Source organism: Stegodyphus dumicola, chromosome 4, assembly GCF_044657685.1.
Source record: "Stegodyphus dumicola isolate Sdum_Otavi_A_Nest chromosome 4, ASM4465768v1".
Classification (NCBI taxonomy): domain Eukaryota; kingdom Metazoa; phylum Arthropoda; class Arachnida; order Araneae; family Eresidae; genus Stegodyphus; species Stegodyphus dumicola.
The window spans coordinates 105976350-105995554 of NC_140771.1; the positions used below are offsets into that span (position 1 = coordinate 105976350).

The 19205-nt window shown below is 32.4% G+C and overlaps 1 protein-coding gene across 3 annotated transcripts in view; it reads right to left on the reverse strand.

Annotated features, from left to right (window-relative positions):
* Nucleotides 1-7443: 7443 nt before the first annotated feature.
* The window catches only part of LOC118179653 (cytoplasmic dynein 1 intermediate chain-like), a 140030-nt gene continuing 128268 nt past the window's right edge, over nucleotides 7444-19205 (reverse strand). For 2 of the 3 annotated variants that reach the window (XM_085815307.1, XM_085815309.1), the window contains 3 exons: nucleotides 10274-10414; nucleotides 10061-10186; nucleotides 7444-7779 (listed from right to left, as the gene is read on the reverse strand). In XM_085815307.1, coding sequence (XP_085671433.1) covers nucleotides 7627-7779; nucleotides 10061-10186; nucleotides 10274-10414 — 420 coding nt within the window. In that variant the 3' untranslated portion in view covers nucleotides 7444-7626. The remainder of the gene's footprint in view (nucleotides 7780-10060; nucleotides 10187-10273; nucleotides 10415-19205) is intronic. The other variant, XM_085815310.1, reaches the window with a different exon arrangement.

Below are 19205 nucleotides of genomic sequence, written 5' to 3' on the forward strand. Positions count from 1 at the left end.
ATCCGGACTCCTAGGGACTTCGGCGATTCCGGATTATAGATCATCAGTTTAAATCTCGTAAGATGGCATGCAGAAATTCTAAAATTAAAGATATGAAACCGTAATTTATGAAATAAATTATGATCTAAAAGGTATCAAAATTAAAAAAAAAAAAAAAAAAAAAAAAAAAAAAGCTTAATATTTATTTGTTTACTTTATTAAACGTTTCTTTCAACGTGCGCATACGTAAAGCGTACATTACGCATAGTCGAAATTAGAAAATTGCAACCAGAAAACTATTTGATGTTTATTCGTGATATTTATAATGACAAGGAATTTGATTTAAATCATATCAAAGACGGAATACATAGAGATGAAATACTACATTTAGTAAGGAATTATAAGCCGAATAAAATAAAAATATCTTCCCTGAAGATAAGAATAGTGCTGACAGATCAACTTCCAGTTCATTGTGCGCTGCGACGTCTACCCCCGCAGAGCAGCGTGAAATTGATAAACAGATTTCGGAATGATTAGAGAAACAAATCACCTCTCTGTCACTTTCTTCATACCTTTATCCATTTTTTGCAGCAATTCCACTTTTTGTTTGATGGACATCGAAACATACTTTTGTTTTGTAGATCCTTTGGGAGCTCCAGCATCGGAAATTCTCTTTGACATAATCGAAAGTTCAAGCTTACTTTAATAAAATTGCTCTTACAGTCTGCAAAAAATAATAAGCCGGATCCAATTCAAAGATTAAGGAACAATGCAATCATCAACATTAACTGAAATAGATAATTTTAACTTATACCGTCCGTTATACATTAAAAGCGCATACGAAAATGTATTCTGCGCTTGCGCACACGCATATGCACAGTCGTAAAGGTCTTACGCGCACACGTAAACGCCTATGCGCATGCGCAGAAAGTTTTTAGCTTTGAAGTCTGGAGTATAGATCATTCCGGATTATGAGTGTCCGAATTAACGACTTTTGACTGTATAACAGTTAGTGACATTCTTCCACAGATCTTTTCATCTCAAATTTACAGCACAAACTTTTGTTCTTCCATGAGACTTGTAGGGCACTAACCTACCTTTCTTCTAACATTCATACGCTGCATTTAATTTTTCCATCTTCTAATGTGTTTAAGCATTTCAAGTTCAAACATGTTTGCTTCAAATGCGGTGCGGGTATAATGGAGTGGGTTACCAGAATTTCGCCATAGCTTGTAAAGGTAGGAATAGTCCCAGCATACTAACTGTGCCCCAATTTTGAGGGAGAACACACCGGGAGGAGCAGATCAAGAGTCTCCCATCTTTCTTTTCATACCATCAACCACTTGAGAGCTTTTATTCACCATGTATAAATAATATACATGTACAAACATCCAGGATTCGAACCTGGACCAATGGTATGACAGACATCATGACTAACCACTATATCATCTGGGTGGCTGAAATAGCAATACACAGAAATCCGGCATTGCATTTTCAAATACAATTAATAAACTAATAATGAATTAATTGATTTAAGGTGATAAGTTTGGAGAGCTTCCTTTTTTTTTATTATTATTCAGGTTTTTTACATTAATTGCTCTCTTTCCTCTTTTATATATGATCCATATAAAAGAGGAACACTCTTTACATTTAAATACTATACAAAATATCTAATACAAATTAACAAAATAATATAGGCACACAAGTTAATTGTTTGGTTGGAATGTTATGTAAAATCGCTATAGTATGAAAACAAAAGACTGCGATGATGGATGTCAATACAGTCAAAAGTCGTTAATTCGGACACCCATAATTCGGAATGATCTATAATCCGGACATCAAAACTAAAAACTTTCTGCGCATGCGCCACGTTGACACATGCGCAGAGGCGTTCACGCGTGCGCGTAAGACCTTTTACGACTGCGCATATGAGTGTGCGCAAGTGCAGAATACGTTTTCGCGTGCGCATTTTATGTATAATGGACGTATAAGCTAAAATTATCTAATTATCTATTTCAGTTAATGTTGATGATTGCGTTGTTCCTTAATTTTCGAATTGCATCCGGCTTATTATTTTTTGCAGACTGTAAGAGCAATTTTATAAAAGTAAGCTTAAACTTTCGATTATATCAAATAGAATTTCCGATAGATATTTGTTAATATGTAAAGAATCTAAAGCGAAAGTATGTTTTGAAATCCGAAATCTGTTTATCAATTTCACGCTGCTCGGCGGCGGGCGCCTAATGAATTGGAAGTTGATTTGTCAGCACTATCCTTATCTTCAGCGCAGATGTTTTTATTTTATTTGGCTTATAATTCCTTACCAAATGTAGTATTTCATCTCGATATGCTCCGTCTTTGATATGATTTAAAACAAGTTCCCCGTCATTATAATTCGCTTCCGATAGCGAAGAAAAGTGACAGAGGTTATTGAAAACAAAAAAAAATTCGATTGACAAATTAGTCGGTGTTCTTGACACAGCAATTATAGGACTTGAACGGCGGAACTTTGTAACTGAACAAGAAATTATGTCTGTTTAATAGAATTAAATAGAAAGTATTATCACATGAAACGAAGCAAAACTTAAACAACTTACATTGAAAGAAATGTTTAATAAAGTAAACAAATAAATATTAAGCTTTTTCTTTTTGCAAATTTTGATACCCTTTAGATCATAATTGTTCTTTATTTCATAAATTACGGTTTCATATTTTTAATTTTAGAATTTCTGCATGCCATCTTACGAGATTTAAACTGATGATCTATAATCCGGAAAAATCGATAATCCGGAATCGCCCGACGAGTCCGAATTAACGACTTTTGACTGTATAGATATATAAAAATCTGTGCTTTGAATATATACATACAGTGTGTCCATAATTAAACTTGAAATTTGCGAGCAGTCTGTAGCGGAATTGGATGAAAATTGAGTAATGACAGAATGAAATGATGGGAATTTTATTAAGGGGAAAAAAAAAAAAAAAAAAAAAAAAAAAAAAAAAAAAAAAAGAGGGTTTCAAAAACCACCCCTAGGTGGCATATCATAGCTTTATTGAAAACATTTAAATAATCTACAAAAGTTTACAAAGTATGCTCAATTCTCTGCTACCATCTGGAAGCGTAAAATAGCACATTCGACTGCTGAAAGCAGCATGAACTAGGGAATGTTGCGCAGATGGCGTAATTTGCTTTCATAAAGGTCGGATAGAGATGTGATGGGATCACGGTAGACCATTGTCTTGAGGTATCATCCCCAGAGCCAAAAGTCGCAAGAATTCAAATCGGAGGATCTAGGAGGCCAAGCTGTGAGTAACTTCCTGCTGATGATTCTGTTGTCACCGAGATGGTGGCAGATCACTTGTTTTACACAACGAGCGATGTGTGGAGGAGCACCATCCTGCATAAATACCGTGGTTGTATCACATCCCCTTAAGAGCCAGAATAACAGATTGCTCTAATAATGAAGCGTATCGTTGACCGGCGACAGTGCAAATCACAGGTCTTGCGGCGCTGTGCTCTTTGAGGAAAAAAAAAAAAAAAAAAAAAAGGAACCACAATGAAGGTTGCAGTAAAGCTACACCAAAACTATACTGGAATTTGTAGGAATTGATGTGGGTTTGTAGCAGCCCAAATATGGCAATTGTCAGCGTTAACCGCACCATCCATATGAAAGTGGGCCTTATTGGTCCAGAAAATGTTCCATGGCCGTCCATCCTGGAACTCAACTCGCGCAAGAAACCGCAACACAAAAGTTTGTTGACTATTCAGACCAGCTGGTTAAGAGCTGCTGCATCAGTGACAGTTTACAGGGATAGTAGCATAAGACCTTTTGAAGAATCTTGCAAACCATGGAACGAGGTCAATCAACAGATGCTGCAATACACCGAACACTAGTGCTGCCTATGGTTTGCGATCTGTCTTCCTCCACTTGCGTCACTACATCATCCATTACCTGTGCTGCAACACACTTTCATCCCCTTCCTGGCTGAATCCCCAATGTTAAAATTAGGAAATTTGAAGAAAATTTCCCAATCATGTTTGTTAGTCCTTGACTAGTGAGTGGACCTTTCCATAATCGCTTCAAAGACTGAAATTTTCACAAAGCTTCGATAGCAGAGTCTGCATTTTTGTAAAACAATTTCACCAGCAAAGCACATTCCTGGAATCTTCCTTGAATTGGAAATGAGTATAACTGCGGTTCACCTCTTTATAAGGTTGCTGTATGCACACAGGGATACTATGGTTACGACATTTGCATATGCCAATAGTTTACATTGCACAACACCATCTAGTGATGGTTTTTTAAAAACTCATTTCCACTTCCCTCGATAAAATTCCTATCATTTCATTCTGCCATTACCTAATTTCCATACAATTCTGCTGCAGGCTCCTTGCAAATTTCAAGTTTAATTATGGACATCCTGTATATAGCATACAATTCAATCATTTGGTAACAAAAGCTTTTAGCCATCTAGGTGTCTATATAGTCTACTAGGCCCACCAGCGGCTGAGCAGTAAAGACGCTGAACACTGGTAGTTCAGTCCAAATCCCGTGAACGGGCTGGCCCCATGTGTAACGTGTATACGAGCCAGTTTTCCTTAGAAAGTTCTCCACGAAGGCATCCCTCCCCTTAGGCAGATAGCCCTCTTGTGCTTTGCCATAATTAATTAAATAATCCCTATAGTCTACTAAATTTTTCCCTCTGATAAATGACCTGAGCAATAATTTAGTTTCCGTCGTTATTTAGATACCTTTTGTTTTACTTTAAATGCATAAAGTCATAGCGTACAATGGGAATTCTTGCACATGAAAGCGCTTTGCTTCCAGAACTGATCAACAGTACTTACTAATAAGATGCATGTTGAAAGAAGTGACAATACAAAAACGAAAAGAGAAGGAACAAGAACAGAAGACAAACCAAAACTGCGTGATCATTTCAGATACTGTATGGTATGTTTTTTGAAAATGACACCCTTTGCTCCCGAGTCACCATTATTGGAGTTATTGTTAAAATGCCACTTTATTTGTGATCACATTTGCCCACAGCTGTTTTGATAACATTAGATGATGAGAAAAATATCCTGCCAAATAACAGTGGAATTTAATTGTTGCAATATAAATATAACTAAAGACATATAAGTAGGTGTTTTCACACGATTTTAATTAGAAAAATGCAAAAGTTTGTTTATGAACTGTTTGTTCACAGCATTTACAGAAAATATTTGACTGATGTTATGCCTCTAATTTAAACACTTAACATCCCTAACTGGGAGAGAACATGCCAAAGTAAAATTTTAAATTAGGCTAAAAAGCATCTCTAATTTGGTTGAATGTTTCAGGTTTTTTGCCCAGTTTTACATGATTGATTAAAATCCAAACCAAGCTGTCTGATGACTTAATCACTTCGATATATATATATATTGTGATTTGGCAATTCCTGTTATCTATTTTGACCCTATTTGGTGACTTTACTTCAGTTTAAAACTAATTTGTTCCATAATACTTTGATCACATTAACCGAATTGATGAACACAGTAAATGATGCATTTTCCGATACAAAAAGGAGGGACTTTGGCAATTTGAAACAGGCGTATGCAGGCCACTGCTTTTAAAAAGTACCTATTTGTTTATTAATTGGTTTAAAAAATACTATTAAGTCAATGCTGCTGGTAAGCTCACATGGTAGAATTCATTCTTTGGTTCAGAAAGAACACTAAATTATCCTTTTACAAGCAGTATAAGTCTGAATTTCCTTCTTGAGGAAGAAATCTTAAGCTGCCCTATGACAATACATGGAAGACAAAATTCAACAGTAGGGAACTAACTGACTTTGGATTGTTGTTAAGAAATTGACAGTCCAATGTGATGCCATATTTATGCAAAGCTGGTGTTTCAGTAGTTGTAATGTATACTAGTTATCACTAATTAAAAAAAATTACAAAAATGATGTTTATTACATGTAGAATTAAAAAAAAAACTGAACTACAGTATGCAACACATATTAAGGTATAAAACTATTAAGGAACAACGTACAGCTGAGTTCCAGTGCAAAAAGGTCCATCAAGATAATGCAAGAGCACATGTGTCTGCATTCACCGGCTGGACTCTGTACAGACTCAAATAAGATGTTTTGCCACACCCACCATATAGCCTTGACATCGTTCCTTCAGACTTTTACCTTTTCTAACTCCTGCAGCTATATCTTGCTGGTGCTATCTTCCATTCTGCACAAGATGCCCAAAAGAACATTATTCTGTTTTTTGACTTATGGCCACCAAGTTTTTGGGCTGAAGGCTTTGAAAAACTACCAAAACGTTAGCAGAAAAATCATAGATTTGGGTGGGGATTACTATCCGTACTAAAGATACTGCTTTCATGTTTATTTATTTATTTTTTAACTTTATCAAGAACGTTTTTTGGTGGAAAACTTTCATCAGAACCAGATATATTCATAAACTAAGCACTTAAAATAGTTTTGTTCAGACAGATTTGCAATCGTCAATCATATTTTTAAATGACTGACAATACAGTTTCCCATATTTGAACAAAATATTTTTTAAATTAAACAAACAAGAATTTACTTTTTTTTTTATTGTTTTTATAATCCATTTGCATCTGAGTATTCTTTTAAAGTCACAGACATATTTTAAAAAAATGCACTACTTCTACTAATAAAACTTCAGAATATTAAGAAAAAATTAGTTACTTACTAATCTGCTTTATAAAAACAATATATGTGATACAAATATGAAGAATAAATTGCAACGTAAGAATGTAATGGTAAATAAAGATGAAAAATATTTTCTGTTAATTGCAAAGAAGGGGGAAATTTATTATCATTTATTAAAATTTAAAATAAACATTATTTCAAATATCTTCCCTTATAACTGATAATGAAGAAATTCAGAGCATAAAGCATTCACTATCTATTAATAGGTAAAGAAAGTGTCATTTTCTGAAGTTTTTTCTGTGCTAATTAATTCATTTGAAAATAAACAGAAACATTTCTAATAAGAAACGAAAATATTTCTTTATAATAAAAGAAAGAAAAATACTCTCAGGCTTAAAAAATTTAAATAAATTTCAAATTATTTCTATATATGTCTCAACAATAAATTATTAACATTTGATTGCATACATACACTGTTAAATACAATTCTTACAGATAAAAGCATAAATTACTGTATAAATTCAAAGTTTTAGAATATCAACAAATGAAGTGAGAAAAAAAAATCTTATTTAAAAAAAAACTTTTTACAACAATATTGTATATAATACAAAAAGGGAAACAATAACACTTTGATTATATCCAGGATATCACAAACTGCCATTTGTAAACGGTCAACATATATACTTTAAAAATTTTATATCTTTACCAAACAGCTGCCAATAAAATATAGTAATATAATTGTAGAAGGAATACATAGAAAACAGAAAATTTTCTTTTCTTTACAAAAGCATATCCAAACTAATAAAAATTTTATTAATGATCTCTATATCAAACGAGCAATATTCTATCTACATCTAAGTTTCAGACCCAGTGACCTCTCACTGCATATTGATAAAAATTATCACAAAATTTAATAAATGCAATTCCAGATGGAAGCACAAGCATTTCAGTTTTAAGTATCACAGACAGCAATATTTAACGCACTGGAGAAGTACCTAAATAAGGGGAAAGAGATTGCATGGGTTGTGGAGGTGTTACATCCCCATTCAAGTATGTCTGATTACTTGCAAATTCCTCCAGTGTCTCTCCAAAACGAGTCCATTCATCGGCCTTTGGATTGGCTAATTGCTTAAAATAAATAAATAATTAAATAAATAGATATAATGCAAGTTTACAGAATGTCTTAGATACTTAACAGTTAAGAGTTTAATATACAGTCAAAAGTCGTTAATTCGGACACCCATAATCCAGACCTCAAAGCTAAAAACTTTCTGCGCATGCGTCGCCTTGACGTAAGACCTTTACGGCTGCGAATATGCGTGTGTGCGTGCATAAAATACGGTTACGAATGCATGTTTAATGTATAACGGACGGTATAAGCTAAGCTAAAATTATCTAATTCAGTTAATGTTGCAGATTGCATTGTTCCTTAATCTTCGAATTGGATTCGGCTTATTATTTTTTGCAGACTGTTAGAGCAATTTTATAAAAGTAAGCTTGAACTTTCGGTTATGTCAAATAGAATTTCTGATATATATTTACTAATATGTAAAGGATCTACAAAGCGAAAGTATGTTTTGAAGTGCATTAAACAAAAAGTGGAATTGCTGCAAAAAATGGATAAAGGCATATCCTTTGTTTATCTAAACTTTAACGTTTGTTTATCTTTAACGCTGCGGCGCGTGCAATGAATTGGAAGTTGATCTGTCAGCACTATCCTTATCTTCAGGGCATATGTTTTGATTTTATTTGGCTTATAATTCCTTACTAAATGTAGTATTTCATCTCGATGTACTCCATCTTTGATATGATTTAAAACGAAGCGACTTAAACAACTTACATTGAAAGAAATGTTTAATAAAGTAAACAAATAAATATTAAGCTTTTTTTTTTTTTTTTTGTAAATTTTGATACCCTTTAGATCATAATTGTTCTTTATTTCATAAATTACGGTTTCATATTTTTAATTTTATAATTTCTGCATGCCATCTTACCAGATTTAAACTGATGATCTATAATCCGGAATCGCCCAAAGTCCCGACGAGTCCGGATTAACGGCTTTTGACTGTATTTAATACTATTCAAAAGTTCAGAGACTTTAGAGGAATATACATGTATCCATAAAAGGACTTACACAGCTTTTATTTTTATAACCACAGATCATTTATAGATACAATTCCAATTACAAATACTTCAAACATGAAAAATAATCATATTATGGCATTTTAAAATTTAGAAAATAAATTTTGTAAAAATTATGAAATCTAACTTTGTACACAAGATTTCAGCCTATAAAATTAATTTTACAATAAATGCATGGGACTTTTTTATTATTTATTTAAAACATGACAAATATTTTTGTACCGGACATTTTCCTCTATGGAAACATAGACAGTACATTTAGAGAAACTTTTTACCTACAATGTTGAAACTGTTTTCATAAAAATTCTCTACCTTGTTTTCAGAAAATTTGTAACTAGATAGGAGTAAATTACTTGATGTAAGTGCATACAAAGGTTATATGTCCAAGTCCCATCCCAATTTTTATTAAAGACTGAGCAAAAGGATGAATTTTGAAGGACTCACACTCCTCAACTGAAAACACATGCCTAATATCAATATTTAAATATATGACACCTTTAGCTATCTTTTTTGAACACTCTGTATGAGACGAGCGAAATGTTCTTCAAAATACCAACAAACAGAATTCTCCTCAAAATGTATCTACATTTAAGTGATGAAATTATAGCTGGTATATCCTCAAAAATAAAAAAGCATAGCTTAAGCTTATTGATATCTGAAGAACAGAGAACAGATGTTTTAAATATGATAATACAATTCTCATTTAGCAAACTGTAATGAATCAAAAGATATCCAAACTAATATTTTTATTTTATTTTTGTTAAGCCTAATCAAGAAAAAACCTTTCTTGTTGCAGTTCCTCTATTTTTCTCAATTCTCATCTCCCTCAAAAATCCAAAATTCCCGCTTATTTGCATTTTCTTGATAATGTGAATTTCATAGGACACAGGTTGTTTTAACTGAAGTATTTATATTTAAGGCATAAAATTTTAGTTGCATATTTATCCCCATTTTTTCAACACAAAAAAATATTAATTTTCATCATTATTACCAACTTTAAGATTGATTTACTTTTGATTTTACTAAATTTATATAATTTCCTGAAATACTTTATATTAAATAATAATATTTACTCTTAAAAATTTTTCTCACATTACAAAACGGACTGAAAATTCAAATGATGATTCAAACAATTTTCTAAGCAAAAACCTTGCTCTAGAAATTTTATGCACATGCAAGCTGCTAATATTTGATGTACAGATGTAAAATAAAATTGATTTTATTACTCTGGCTTTTTACTTTGTAGACACTAAAAATAAACAATTACCTCTCCTACATCATACAGCCAAATTTTTCCCATAGAGTCACCAACAGCAACATGATGCCCTGAATGTGTCCAGGATACTCGATTTAGAGCAGGGCTTCCATCAATTTGAATGCCAACAGTAGGAAGCTAATAATGAAATGCTCCTTAATAATCAAGCAATATTTGTAATTAATTCATAACAAAATTGGAGTTTCCTTATTAATATTACTGTACCTCAGAGTCACAATTTAAGTTCCATAAATCAAGATTTCCTAGCCCATCAACACAGGCAAATAAAGCTGGATTCACAGGAGACCAACTGACATCAAATACATAATCTGAGTTATGCTCAAATGAGTATAATGGTTGACTTTCCTGCAGACGAAATACAAAAGCTACATAAGTACTTTTTATTTGCACTATTTTCATTTTGTCATTCACTATGTGCACTAATAATAGACATGTATGATCTTTGATATAATGACTAATACAAAAGACTCAACCAATCTATCATTAGACTGGTAACTTTTTTTTCCAGTATAAACTAGAATCATGCTGTAATTGTTTTATTACTTACAAAAGCTTTCCGTTAGGAAATATATAACTATCTTTATTTGAAGGCAACGAACATTGCACATTTAAGTGCAGTTACTTTCAGCCACTTATTTACTTCCATATTATAAACTTTCTTGCAACAGAAAAAGAGAAAAAATGATTCTTCACATGATGTCATTTATTGGTGTGATGCTGAACTTCAACAAGAAAATAATTAATATAAATAATTAAGTATTAAATTTATCAATTTTTTTTGCATTATTAAATTCTGCGAATATTAAATATTAATTTTTGGATAATTAGCCTTGCTGAAAACTAACTGAAGGTTTAGAAAGATGTCTTTTGCCCCATGTTGAGTTGAATATTAGACCTTGGAACCAACATATGGCTCCTTTGAATACTTGAATATTTTATTCAATACAAATTTAATATTTTTATGATTAATTTATTTAAATTTCATCCACACACATAAACTACTATAATTTAGTACTTCAGTAATTAAAATATTTAATAAAATAACATACAGTGGTAATGCAATTTTTATTATCGTAGTACAGTAATCGAGACAGTTCGTTAATAAATCATAACAATTGAATAAATATTATTTTGTCTTTTGTAGCTATGGGTTACCAGACTGGCAGCATTGAGTTGTAGTAGGCAAATCGCCACAGTACTCCCCCTCCAGTGCTAACGATACCCTACAAATACTTTGGATTGATGCAAACTTGATGACCTGAGCATGTTCTTATCGTAGCATTTGATAAGTCGGAAGTCGTGGTTTCTGTCGAAGGCTTGCAAAAGCTTGCACTGAAGATAGATGTGGGTGCACATTGGAGATAGATGTGGATCTTGAGATGGAATTTGCGATGGTGAAGATGCATTCGCTCCAGTGGCTTCTGGTTTCCAGATTAATGCTGGCTTAAGACAGTCGATACTAACGACAATTTCTTTTTCATTGACCAAAATTTTAAATGTTTTTTTCATTTCGAGCTAGCACTTGATGGGGCCCCGAATACTGTGGTGCGAGAGAAGGCTTTAAAGCATCACATCTAAGAAAAACATGAGATGAGTTTCTAAGTTCTTTATGCCCGAACACAGTTTGTTTGCAATGAGCGCTGGCAGGAACTGGTCGCAATTTTGACATACAGTTTCTAAGCTGATGCACAAATGTAACAGGATCTACGTTGCAGGTAGATGGATTGACTGAATATATGAAATCCCCAGGCAAACGGAGATTAGTACCATATACCAGTTCGGCAGAATAGGCATTCAGATCCTCTTTTAACAGTGATCGAAGACCTAGAAGTACAGTAGGTAACACATCAGTCCACTGTAATGCAGTGTGGCATCGGATTGATTGTTTTAAAGAGCGACGAAATCCCTCGACAATTCCATTGGAACTTGGATGGTAAGGGCTGGTTCTCATTTTGTAAATGCCCAAATACTTAGTTAGTGACGTGAAGAGTTGGGAATTCGAACTGACGCCCCTGGTCAGTAGAAATCTGTTTCGGAACTTCAAATCAAGAAATCCAAAGTGTAAAATGCCTTTGCCATCATATCAGCTGAAATATCTACCAAAGGAATGGCTTCGGGCCAGCAAGTAAATCGATCAATGCAAGTAAGAATATAGGAATATCCATTAAACGGCGGCAATGGCCCGGCCAAGTTGAGGTGCACGTAATTGAAGCGAGACGAGGGCAAATTAAAATTTTTAAGATGGCTGGTGGTGTGTCTGACAATTTAGACAGCAACTGAGAAGGCCTCATATCATCCAACTGTAAATCGTGCAACAGCTGCTCGATTTTAACTGTCTCGGATCTTCATAAACAGAAATTAATTTTTTTTTTAAAGATTTGTATTTGCCAGTCGCCGGTAGATTCAAAATTATTTCATGAGCTGATTGCAGTACCTCTGATTCTAACGCGGCGATCACTGTATAAAATTGAATTTCATCGGCATTAATGTGACTCAATTTAAACTGCGCATCCAATTGAATGAACCATAAAGATGGGTCTCGGCGACAAAAAGGTGGTGGCTTATACCACTCGCGCCAACTGTGAAGCAGCATCATTGTCAACCATTTTAGATCAATCAAATACGCACAATAATGTATAGAATATGCACAATAATAATATGTATAGAATATGCACAATAATAATGTGTATAGAATATGTGCAATACTAATATGTATAGAATATGCACAATACTAATATGTATAGAATATGTACAATAATAAATAATATGTATAGAAAAATAATCAATATGTATATAGTGACACAGTTTCTTGGTACTTGAAATCATAGAAATTGGCGGTTCAAATGCAGCAGACGATACATATATCCGCTAAAATTATGACAGAAATATGTTGACTCACCGGAATGCAGCACAATGCTTGGAATCAGAGGTGAAATGCCTTACTGGCATCTCATCACACTGGATAACTTACTGTTGCTCAGAATTTTGATATTTAATCTCCATATTCATGCAACATTGAAGGTTGCTATTCGTAATAAATACGAGTCACCAATTGTGGTGATACAATTTTTATTATCGTAGTACAATAATTGAGACAGTTCGTTAATAAATCATAACAATAGAATAGAATGAATATTATTTTGTCTTTTGTTGCTATGGGTTAAAAGACTGGCAGCGTTGAGTTGTAGTAGGCAAGTTGCCACACATCCTGACAAGTATTTTATTGCCATTTACTAAATACTATTGTTAATAAAATGATGACAACTAGTATTTTATTGCCTACTCATGAACAGCACATTCCATACAATGATTAACAGATATGGCATATTCTTAGTCAGCTCTCCCTAAGGGTCATTACAAACAGAGTCAACAATATATTCTAAAAACTAATAATGTTTCATTTTTTTCGCAGAGAATGCTTTAGTTATACTTTAGAGACTTCCCATTTCTAAAAAAAAAAAGCCTTTCTTCCATATGGTATAAATTAGCTTAGAATACAGAACCACTTGTAGAGCTATGAATTACTATAATTTCTGCTAATTTAACATTGCTACTAAGAATCTGTTGCTGACTACAATTAGGAACCATATGAGAGCTATCACATTTACTTTTGAGTGGAAATATATACAGTCAAAAGTCGTTAATCTGGACTCGTCGGGACTTCGGCGATTCCGGATTATAGATTATCAGTTTAAATCTGGTAAGATGGCATGCAGAAATTATAAAATTAAAAATATGAAACCATAATTTACGAAATAAAGAAAAATTATGATCTAAAGGGTATCAAAATTTACAAAAAAAAAAAAAAAAAAAAAAAAAAAAAAAGCTTAATATTTATTTGTTTACTTTATTAAACATTTCTTTGAATGTAAGTTGCTTCGTTTTTTATGTGATAATACATTCTCTTTAATTCTATAAAAAGACATAATTTCATGTTCAGTTACAAAGTTCCACTGTTCAAGTCCTATAATTGCTGTGTCGAGAATAACGACTAATTTGTCAAGCGAAATTTTTTCGTTTTCAATAACCTCTGTCACTTTCTTCGTTATCGGAAGCGAACTATAATGACGAGGAGTTTGATTTAAATCATATCAAAGACGGAGTACATCGAGATGAAATACTACATTTAGTAAGGAATTATAAGCCAAATAAAATAAAAACATCTGCCCTGAAGATAAGGATGGTGCTGACAGATCCACTTCCAATTCATTTGCGTGCCCGCCGCAGCGTTAAAGATAAACAAACGTTAAAGTTTAGATAAACAAAGGATATGCCTTTATCCATTTTTTGCAGTAATTCCACTTTTTGTTTAATGGACTTCGAAACATACTTTTGCTTTGTAGATCCTTTACATATTAGTAAATATATAGCAGAAATTCTATTTGACATAATCGAAAGTTCAAGCTTACTTTTATAAAATTGCTCTATTAGTCTGCAAAAAATAATAAGCCGAATCCAATTCGAAGATTAAGGAACAACGCAATCTGCAACATTAACTGAATTAGATAACTTTAGCTTAGCTTATATTGTCCACATTAAACGCGCATTCGTAAACGTATTTTGCGCACGCACACACGCGTATTCACAGCCGTAAAGGTCTTTGCGCAGAAAGTTTGTAGCTTTGAGGTCCGGATTATGGGTGTCCGAATTAACGACTTTTGACTGTAATCCATTTGCAAAATAGGCTTAACTTAATTGTACAAATACATAATTTCTTTGCTTATAAAAGGAAACCTCTCATTAATGCCTTTCAATAACAAAATTATAAACGAATATTCTTGATATGTTTCTACCAGTGGGATCTTGTTTTATGGACAGACAGTATGTTGTAATGAATTTTAAACAAATTTTATATGTATGTCTGTTAATAAAAATATATTATTTCATGTTTTGTTGAAGGCAAGAACTTGCCAGAACAGTAAACCATGTAAAAGATAACTGAAAACAGTATGGCTAGACATATGAACTGATTGATATATTTACTCGTAACTAATCAATAAAGAAAACATTAACTGATTCTACATTTCTTGAAACACTTTAAATTCAGTTAAACGTATTCATTAATTAAAAAAACTAATCTTTTTCAAAAGACTGTCTTCTATTTCAAATCTTCATTTTTGTTTTTAATAAAGCTAATTAATGAAGCATTTTAAAACAAGAAAAGCTTTTTCAACATTTACAATTTTATCTGCTAATTCTTAATACACATTAGGTCCTTATAAGGCCTTTATTTTAACAAATGTTAGTCACACACACGTATTTCTAACAATAAAAATGTCTTTAATAATTGCAAAAATTCATGTTATATCATTTTAAGTTCAAAAAATACATTTTATAAAAATATCAAAACCTTAACTTTTATGGTCCTCTGTTTCCTACAGTTATATTTAGTAAAATTTTATACTCATTTGAGAAAAAGGTAGAACTAAATTGACCGACGTGTTTATTTTCAAAATTTCGTATTTTTTTATGTCAACTTTCAGCTTACCTCAAGGTATTGGTTAAAAAATACAATAATTCAAACTCGATTCACCTTATCCACTGTCTTAAAAGTAATTAAATGATCTGTTGTTTACTAGAGCGTAACACTTTAAATTTATAATTTTGTTACAATTAGTATTCTGAAAGAATTTTCTTAGAGGTAATTTATACATATTCTAATGCTATAAATCTGTCATTATTGTCATGAAGATTCATTATTTTAGAATCATAATCTAATAATCCCACAACGAGTTAGCCATATGCCAATACTGAAGTTTACCACTATTTCAGAACACCAGTGTTATGAGATAGCGAATAGGATCTGTTTGAAAAAAATTACACTATCAATATTTTTTGTGCCTGCAACAGTAAAGGTCATCATTCAGTTTAACATCAGAAACTCTCTCCCTCCATAAAAGATATTTTATTTCTAATAACGTAAATTTCATTTTTCAATTTGAGTACAATTACAGAACATAAACTTAGAATTTAGAATTAAATAAGTCTGTCAATTTTTGCTGGACTGAAATAAAATTTTTTGTGTTTTATTTTTTGAATAAGTAAAACTTTATGAAAATACAACAGTAATAACCAGGGGACTATGCAAAAAATTTATTTTGTAATTTTTACAAAACTGATTATTTAAACTTTAAAATGACAGAACATGATTATTTGTTTAATTTAAAACATTTTCATTGAAAGTATATGTCTGTGATCAATAGCTGTGACAATAAAGGCTATACGGGGACTTTTGTTGGCATGGTATATAATCAGAACAACTTAGCAAACTTTGGTAAGATAACATTTAAAATTAGTTCTACACTTTCATTTTATTGATGAAAAGAATAATTTTACAGCAATTGTTGCTGATCAAAGAACAAAACTGGATATTTTATTAAATCTTACTGTTCATGTATTTGACATTTTTTACATCTTGCTGTTTATTTTACATTTTATTAAATCTTATTGCTCGTGTGTTATTGAGGTTATAATTGTGCATGTACACACTTGTTCAAAAAGAAAGAATTCATATTGCATTTTTCCAAATCACATCAACTGCTATCCTACTTTCTTATATAGGGTTTGGTCTTCTTTAAAAGCATACGATTAGACTCAACCTCTACAAGCTGTAACTACTACAGTACAAAGTCCGTAATACGGACGTCCATTATCCGGACCTCAAAGCCACAAACTTACGCATGCACAAACAGCCAGTAAAGCGTTTACAAATGTGCGCTTCCGATAGTGAAGAAAGTGCCAGAGAGATTATTGAAAACAAAAAAATTTCGATTGACAAGTTAGTGGGTATTCTCGACACAGCAATTACAGGATTTGAACAGAGGAACTTTGTAGCTGAACAAGAAATTATGTCTGTTTATAGAAGAGAGAATTAAGAGCGTTTAATACCCCTTTCTCATGTCGATTTTTAATAACAGATGGTGCTACGAACGTTGAGCGCTAAAGACTCAAATCTGTAAGACTACCTACAGCCCGGTTACTATGGCAACGACGCTTCCCTTTCTTTGTACTCGTTTGGCGGGAAAGTGAGTAAGCCATAAAACACTTAAACACATCCCCTCAGTTGAACAAAAGGACCTGCTGTCATTTCTTCCGTCTGTGACTCAGACTGCAGGGTATGTTTTGAACAGGAATAGAACTTTTTCACTTTTGTGTTGAATGAAAGATATCTATGAGATACGTGCAGCAGTCGCTATTTCTTTTCGCAAAATTTGTTCATCACGCTTTTCAATGTTGCGTAATGTTTCATAATTTGCCGTTATTCTGCGGAAGAAAACAGTTTTTAAAAATAACTAGATTTTTAAGCATTTCGGTAATTTCATCGCGACATAAAAATTATATATAAATGAATTTATACTTGATGATATGTGTATACATAAATAGCATGCACATAATATTCCATTTACTTATCCATCCATAATATTCCATAAATATGTGTTAGCACTTTCCAAAGCTTTATATATATTTTTTACTTGTATTATAAAATCGTATAACACTCCTAACTATTATTTTTTTATTTCAAAAGTGGATAAATCATTATCAAATTTTTCTAGTACACGGCACATTATCTGAGATCCGCTTTGAATGAAAACTACATAAAGTGTTATAATGAACAATCAGTTTCAAGATTTCACTTGATACTGAAATGCATAAAATCAAATTGCGTTTCTATGTTTCAGGTTTATAAAATACAGCTGATAATTGAAGGGGTAAAGTACAAGCTGATAATACATGATAAGGGGGAAGAAATTCCTAAATTACAAAATTGAATATTATATTTTACTAAAGTAAAATGATACATATTATAGATACATCCTAAAAAACGATAATATTTATATATATATATTGTATATCGTATATATATATATATATTATATATTTATATGTATATGTACTCTTTTCCGGATGCAACTGTAATTACGTACTGAGCTGGTTTATCATCTTCCTGTAGCGACGCATTTGGATTTGCTGTGAATGAATTTGTTTCATTGAACAGGAACAAATAGGAAACAGAATATTGAAAATTGAATTTGTTTTAAGCATTAGTAATTTATATATGTTAGATTGACTAAAAAGAGTATATTCATGCATAACGTATAAATAAGCGAAGTGAATACTTTTTGGCAATCATTTTTCTAGGATGATCATTTTTGAAAATAACCAGTACTGTTGATAACATAAACACCGGTACGATCTATCTGCCTAAGGAAAAGGATGCCTTCGTGGAAGACTTTCTAAGGGGAATTGACTCCTATGCACGTTACACAGGGTAAAACCACGAAAGCGCAGCCAGTCGGGCCGAGCTACTGGTGTTCAGCTACTTTACTGCTTCGTGCCTCATTTCAGAGCGGATTCGCTATATATGAAACAGAGCAATGTGCTGTTACCGTATTTAGCAGCCTGCCTTTTTCCTTGACCTAGCATAAAAAAATAAAATAGCAAAATTATAACAGCGTTTCTAAAAAGATGCTTTGCTATATTCTCATTAAATCTTTATCATTTTGCGCTACTAAAAACGAAGTACGATTATTTCAAATTCAAAATTTTATAACATTACTTTACAGAAAGTGATCTCATGTCTTCTAAAAATGAAACCCCACATCTGTTTCTATCCAAGCGGCTTACTTTCTAGACAAAGTAATTTCAGTGTAACGTACGTTCAGTTTTATCTAACTTTGAACGAAAAAAAAACTATGTACATAACAGGCAAAGATATTAACAGCACATAAATTTACTCAATTATATTGGATTACCAGAGGAGAAAAAAATAATCCGATGAGATAATTCTCTGAGAATTCATAAACGCTAAATTAAGAATAAATTTTATAAAATGTTTGCTAATGAATACATGTATTTGCATAGTAAGTTTCCTTTTTTAAAAATTTTTCCATCTTTATCACGTTTATCGGAGTGTCGTATTTAACTTCACAATTATGCTCCGAAATTTCATTGCTGTAGATTGGATGATTACCAATATATAATCCTACTAGTAACCAGAGCCAGTATTAGAGGTTTTTGCTGCTCACTACAATATCTGTGGCTCTTACTTCTGCCACACGCCGCCAGTGGCTGAGTGGTTAAGAATATTGATTACTGGAAGTTAGACCTGGTTTCGGTTCGATCCCAGGCGAACCAG